The sequence below is a fragment of the Phoenix dactylifera genome, chromosome 2 (genome assembly GCF_051530095.1).
Source record: "Phoenix dactylifera cultivar Ajwa chromosome 2, Ajwa_hap1_PhDact_Kaust_v1.1, whole genome shotgun sequence".
In the NCBI taxonomy this organism is placed as follows: Eukaryota; Viridiplantae; Streptophyta; class Magnoliopsida; order Arecales; family Arecaceae; genus Phoenix; species Phoenix dactylifera.
In genome coordinates this window covers 41,859,612-41,866,960 of record NC_143191.1, presented here as the reverse complement: position 1 = coordinate 41,866,960, position 7,349 = coordinate 41,859,612, and the positions used below count along the sequence as shown (strand labels likewise).

Below are 7,349 nucleotides of genomic sequence, written 5' to 3'. Positions count from 1 at the left end.
CTACGTATTCCTGGAGAGTGAGACAGGTATATTATTGGTTATTCAAAACCTGCACTTAGACCTAGATCTATGTGAAATCGGTTTGATTTCATGTTAACCATGAATCTAGATATTTCTCAAGCGCTCTTAAGCTATTGGATTTGGATTCGACTAGGTTATGAATGATTTAAATCTTAGTTGTTAGACTGCATGTTGTCTTAGTATAATTTTTATATTTATTTGGGTCCAAACCCATCATGTCATGTTGCAATCGAATTTAATCATCAATGTCAAGAGAATCAGGTGTGCAACTCATCTTGTTAATAAGAGTTGCCCAAATATTGATTATTGTGTCTCATCAAAAACCATCCTCTCTAAGAGAGCTATTTTTTCTTGTGTTTTTATTCTATAGGTGTTGACCTTGAGCAAGTTTGATTTTTTCACTTCCTGACTAACAACACCACATTTTGAACTTTGAAGGTTGTCCACTACTTTCTTTCTGGTGTATATTTAGGTGCACATATTATTCAATATAAGAAATTATCCAAAAAAAAGTTGTTTAATTGTTGAATTTGTTAAAAGGGAAAAGTAAAGCTACAAATAGATCAAGTCCTCTCATGACCTGACTTGGTCCAAACCACATTAGACTTGATCCTATCTATTTTTAAACATCCATGAATTCGGTCTAGGTCAACTATAGGACCGGATTTGGAAATCAGGTCTGGTCTGGATCATATTCATATATCTTCTAACCCAGCCCTACCAAATAATATCCAAGCCAAGTTTCGGTCAACAAAAAAATAGATCCAATCCACTAGATGCAATTCAACCCAACTCGGAAATCCAAACTATAGAAGACTCCTTCTGCTTCATCCTAAAACCTTATTTAAACTAGCTCCTCTTTGTTCATTTCAATAATCCCATCTCTTCTACATGCTTTCACTTAATTAAATTTAAATATTATTTATTTATTTTAGTAGATTCTTACTTAAAACATTCTCAAACATATCAATGTTTATTTTCTAAAAACATAGCTTGTAAATTTGTACCTTAAAAATGATTACTTTCTTGGTTCAAGTTTAAAGAAAAGCTTTCTTGAATAGAAATTGATGTTTAAGTTAGCCCGGTAGTTTTATTTGAAATTTTAATGATTTATATTGAATTATTAATCATTATATTTTTAGTTATAAAATAATAGACTAAATATTTTATCCAAACTAAGGATCTCATTTGATCCCGTCCTCACACAAATTGGAATATTTTGAGTTGGGTTTGGGTCAGACTGAATATTATGCCAACCTGATTGATCAATTAGCTCTAAAATGTTTTTTATGAGCCCAGCTTGACTTGACCCGATCAATCAATGGGTTGGATCTAAATCCAACATCAAGACACTAACATGACGCTCGACCATACTCTCTAACCTATTTGCAGCCCTACAGAAAAGTGATCACATATGCTTTCTTACAAGATTAATATTTTCAAATATGCATCAATTAGTATAATGGATGCAGCAATATAAGCGCGTTAAGTAAGGTAAACATTTGCATTTATCCGAGCATAAAAGCACAATACGAGATACGAGTGTAAAACGATTCTGCTGCAAAATCCCTGTACACAGGGAGAGAGCTAAGAAGGCTTCGATTAGAATTCCATAGAATAATTCAGCTCAATTGAGGACGCCGACCTCTGTAGAATCTTCTTGAACTTGATGGCCACCACTAGTACTTTTCCACGTGGCATGACACGCGGAGGGCCCCAAGGCCAAGCAGTACGTGGCACGGTCTTCCACGCAGCATGGAGTCTGACTCGCTGAGCTGGCTCGGCTCTCAAAAGGCGCCCCACCGATTCAGAAGCTTGGGCGGCGCGCCCTCGTGTTCTCAAGCCCTGCATGGAGTCCAAGATTTCATATTAATTAAGAGTTTCTCTGATAGTGCTAATCATACGGAATGGCCTGGCGATCAATTCCAGAAGTCCATGTTCCTTCGGCTCCGGATTTGATGCTCTCGCTGCTTTCGGAGCTGCAATCCGCTGGCCAAACTTGGCTTCCAAATCCTCCATTAATTTGAACCAATGTTCTTCAGCCGTGTTTTTTTTTAAATTCTTTTCCCAGTCAATAATTAACTCTTTTAGTGGCTAGATTAGTGGGTTGTAGATGATTTCCTTGACAAAAGACACCAAAGCCTCTCTTGCACACCTGGCTTAAGTTTTTTGGGTCAGCTAGTAGTCAAATCCAGTCCACCGAGGTCTCACCATTTAGTTCATATAATTATTTTTTTATTTTTTAAAGAAGTACAGCGCAGATGGTATTGCCAAGATTTGTATCTAAACTTGTCTAATAAGTAAAAAAGAATGCTAACTGGCTAAGCTAAGATTTTTTTTTCTTTCTTTTTCCTTCTTTTTTTTGAAGAAAACATTATCTCGTAAGCTAATTTTATCATACTAGACCCACTACAATACGTGCTCTTAGTTCATCATCAAATATAGTGATTAAATGTTTTTCCATCAGAAGATCCTCTACATCTCTTAGATATGAAGTATTTAAGATCAGCGAAGTTCTTTTTCACCTCTTTCGTTGGATAAATCAGGATGAAAACTATGAGCGAGAACCTTGCATTCTAGGGCGAGGCTTGGCCTTGTTAAACAAATAATTCTTAGCTTAGAAACCAAAAAATATCAATAAAACTTATGGTATATATTATCATACTAAGGCTCAGTCAATGTATCTCCCCTCTCACTCACTCTCTCTCTCTCTCTCTCTCTCTCTCCATATGACACAATCTGATATGGATTTTTCTTTTCTATAGTTTACACAGGAGGAGCTGCCGCAGACGTAGCCAATGGTGCGACGGCATATGTCAAAACGAAGATCTTCTCGAGCCCAACTTTGGAAGCATGCTTCACGTACGGTGATTTGGCGAGGGAAACAAATCCAAGCCAAGTGTGAGAGAGTATATAATAATAACGTGTATACGTACTATCTTTACACACTTGGAACATAAGCTAGCTAGGGGCTGCCCCCCATTTTCATAAGAAAGCGTGCCAAAGTCGAAGTTCGTTTCCTGTTGTTCTTTTGAACCCTTTGCACTCACCTCATGACCAGTGGCACGAAAAATATAGTGGAAAGAGGAAAGCCTGGTCCAAGCTCTAAGTATGCGTCCACATGGGGACTAGGGTTCCATGATATTGAAAAGATTTCCAAAACCCTAGGGTTTGGTGGATTGACAAAATTTGCCCACAAAACTTTACCACCGTCTCCTCGTAGCGTGCATGGCGGCAGACAGGCACAAAGCACTCGTATCTTCAATTCCACGCCATGCTAAGGCTTCCAACACTGCTTTTATAGATCACGAGGACAAGTTTTTGAGTCTTTCCAAGTGCAGAAATATAACCAAGCCAATAACAAAACGTTGAGAGGACAATTTAAAATGTATTAGAACACCAATTAAATATTTAGAAGAGATGAGATTTTAGAAGCCTAGCTTTGACCTCTCTGCTAGGGTCTTAGATTATAAGACCCAACCTTTCCCTTTTCTTTCTTCCTCCCTCTTTGTGAACTTGTTGAATGACAAGCATAACGTCTATAGGTCAGTAAAAGGTAATGGTGCTCTTAAGGTTCATAAGCTTTGTAGTAGGACTTCTGCTCTCTTCGGCTGCTCTTGGGGACTCCCTTGCACTTGCCGATGAAGGTAGGCATGCATGATGACTCTCTTCTCCATTCTCTTCATCCAAAACAAAATTTTTCACGCATGCATATCATGTCTCAAGAGCAGTACTGGTTTCTTTCTCCTAATTTATTCTTTCCTGCAGGCATGGCAACACTTAGGCATAATGATGGTATTTTCAGCAGTGATCGGGTATATATATAGTATCAAACTCCGTCATACTTCCTTCATTTGTTAATGATCTTTTCTTATCCGTGTGGGAATTTGGTTTTATGAGCTTTAACTTCTCGCTAGGGGCTTGAAGACAACACCGAGATGGTTGATGGCACTGGAATCATACGGCTTGGAGGAAGGAAGATGGTGAAGGAAGCCAAAGGCACAATGAAAACAGGTGCAAACTATTCTGTTGGAAAATGTGGGCATGGAGGAGCGGGAGAGTCGAGGTTAGGGTGTAAACTGAGTAATAGACGTCTCCATCGAAGAGTCCATGGCCTTGTACCTTTCAGTGCTGACTACCACAGACCCGGAAACCACCCTCCCAAGAATAACTAAAGCAACGGCTCTTAAAACTAGTTTTGTGGCTGATGAATGAGAGAGAACATCTTTTAGTGTGTTAGTGTCCTATATGACTTCCGGTGCGTGTTCAAATGGATGTTCGTGTGTAACGAGGCGTCTCAGTTATTATGTCAGGTAGGATTCCAATCGCAGTTCTTACATTAATCCAAGTATAAGATTAATTTATATCAAGTGTTCTTTTCGATCAAACAAATATTAGTAGCATTCTTCAGACATGCATATGCTTAACAATATGATTTGACTCTGCGATGGCCGCATATTAGTCTTCTTACATATTATACTACGAGTGATCAGATAAGACTTATATGAGTATTGTGCTGAATTACAAAGTGGAATGCAGAGGAAGATAAAACGAATTCTTGTTCAATTTGAATACTTGCCCTTCCAGATGCAGGAAAGGCCAAGAACTCTTTAAATAAGTCATTTGGGTCATCAAATGCAAAGGTAAATGATCCAATCCTCTCTCTCTCTCTCTCTCTCTCTCTCTCTCTCTCTCTCTCTCTCTCTCTCTCTCTCTCTCTCTCTCTCTCTCTCTCTGTGTGTGTGTGTGTGTGTGTGTGTGTGTGTGTGCATGCGCACGCGCGCGTGTGTGTAGGCACGCGTGCGCGCGCGCATGCGCGTCCATCCCTGCCTCAGGATAGACTAGGACAATGCACCACATACGCATAAATATGCACATATAGAGACCACAATTCAATTAGTTCGGCATCTCTCTGACAATTATCAGGACCACAAATAGAGAAACAGCATTATGACTTACAGATTGTCTTGTGAAGATAAACTGGTAGGCGAATTCGTGCATCTTAACTCGAAACTTCTGCAACCACATTTTGGCCAGGCCCTTCTAAGCGAAACATGGTCATGCACTTACATGCATTAAGTAAGAAAGAAGGATTATTGTTTTTCAAGAAGGAAGGTCCCTCTTAACCAACTTTTAAAAGTTCAGGTGGACTCTTGTTTTCTTGTATGTTTTCGCCAAATGTCATATTTTCCATATTCATATTGTTTGTCATCATGTTATTGGGCCATATCTAACGCTAAGACCTTTTTTTTTAAAGAATCCTTCTACTATAATTAAAGTCACACTGAACATGTCTCATGTTATGCTCCTGTCCGGACCTAAATTATTGTTTCACATAGAACTAACTAGTGATATTTGATCGTAAGGAGGTGCCCTTCATCAATGTGGCAATTAAGATTTTGCACTCAGCACAGTGTTGTCTCATACTACATGTTCTGGCTTCTTGACCAACTATATATAGACACTAATGATCGAGTTTCACCTCCATCTGTCCTCAGGATTCTAGTAGCACGACGCTGCAGTCAGGATCATCGACTAGTCTCCACATGAAAACCGAATTGGGAATGCTCTTGAACCCCCAAATTATTCTCAAATCAAATCCCAAGTAATGGAGACCTCTTCCACTCATGCAAGCTTGGGGTCTTCAAAAGTTTCAGGACTATCACATGATCAATCTGAGACAGATGAAACACAGAAGCTACTAGCAACCACCTCTGAAATTTTTCAAAATGCTCAAAAGGCCTACCATCAGAAGGCCCATCGCAGGCCTCCGATTAACAATAACCTACCTTTAGGGAAATTAATCCGAAACCCTAGTTAGTGCTATGAAATTTTCGCATTAGGATATGAATCCTCCTTTACTTCTAAATATCATCAACCTTTTTGCTAAAATAAATAGCCACTGCGTTTAGCTAGTTAATGAAAACATTTTCGCACCTGTGTTACTCGTATAGTCTTCACTCCTTTCCTTTATGCCCTAAAACTATATAAGCTTCAAATCTTTCTTACTTCAGTCCTGTCTCGTCTACCCAAAAGCATCATTTTAGTACATAGAATTTGTCGATGACTGAAGTGAGTTCAAGGTTTATACTAATTATTATTCAACTTTGAACAAATATAGCTCTAGTTCTATGTGCATGACACTATAAACCATAGTCTAGTAATTTTGGAGATCATGATGAATACTCCCAAAACTGCTATCTGAGAATATAAAGTGGATTAGTTGGAAGGATATTGAGATGCTACTTCTGTGCTATTACCGGTTTGTTCTTTCGCTCCCGCTGTTTCTGTCACTATTGCCATCGTTGCAGGGAAATTCTTTTGCAGTTGCCATCATTCTTATCTAGTTCCCTTCTCTCTTCCACTCGATTTTATTACCATTGCTGCTATCCTTCCTTTCTCTCTCTCAGATTTCGAAGATGCTACGGGCATTGACATTTCCACCTGTTATAGGACTCCATTGTAGTGGGATTTTTCTGGGTCCTAGGATAAGTAGATAGGATAAAAAGTGGGTATGGATCAGATCAAATAAGGCCATATCTCGCTCCGGCGGCATCTCCTCTTCTGCCCGCTTTGCGTGATAGTCGTTGTTCTGCCTCCGTCCATGGCTGAACCCTGCCTTGCGGATGCAGGCGATGGAGGGGGTGCTGTCGGCGGATGCGAGAGATAACGTAGAGGAGACCGATGCATGGGAGGAGGTGGAGGATGAGGTAGCCGTCAGAGGTTGCATGGCATGCGAAGCGGAGGAAAATATACACGGTTGTGGTGTCCCTCCTCGATGACATGGTGGACTCACATGTGAGCTAACTTGATTTTGGGCCTGGGAAATGAGTGGGTTGGACTTCATTAAAGAAGAGATCGAGGAAAAGAAATTTAGGACGCATTCATCTCGTGACCAAAATTAGAATCAGAATTGAAACAGGAATAAGAATGGTCAAATCATAATTATGACTAAAATAGAATTTGAATACTAGAAAAGAGTAGAGATTGAGTATTGAAAGATTGGAGCATATAACAACTATCCATGGTAAGGATTGGAATGTTTGCATGTAACAACTACCAAGAATCAACTGAAGACCTTATATACAGGTTTTTGGCAAGGGTGCAATATCCCCTATTCCCTATTCATAGCAATAGAAGACCTCACTCGAAAAACTAGTCAAAAAATTGTTATTTAGGTTATTTGTTAAAGTATTAAGATCTATCTAATGTATAACCAATACAGGACTAAATACTGGATAAATTTGTGGGAAGGAGAATGGCACTTATTTTTCCCTAGCATGGGAGCATGTATGTGGTACGGTGCTATATGAGAACGTGGACATAGG

The 7,349-nt window shown here is 39.3% G+C and overlaps 1 protein-coding gene across 1 annotated transcript; it reads left to right on the top strand.

Moving 5' to 3' along the window:
• Window positions 1-3,505: 3,505 nt before the first annotated feature.
• On the top strand, window positions 3,506-4,260 carry LOC120104233 (uncharacterized). Its single transcript, XM_039115051.3, has 3 exons — window positions 3,506-3,668; window positions 3,790-3,836; window positions 3,939-4,260. Exons 1-3 carry the CDS (start codon window positions 3,581-3,583, stop codon window positions 4,194-4,196), a joined length of 393 nt encoding a protein of 130 aa, XP_038970979.2. The 5' UTR covers window positions 3,506-3,580; the 3' UTR covers window positions 4,197-4,260.
• Window positions 4,261-7,349: the final 3,089 nt, after the last annotated feature.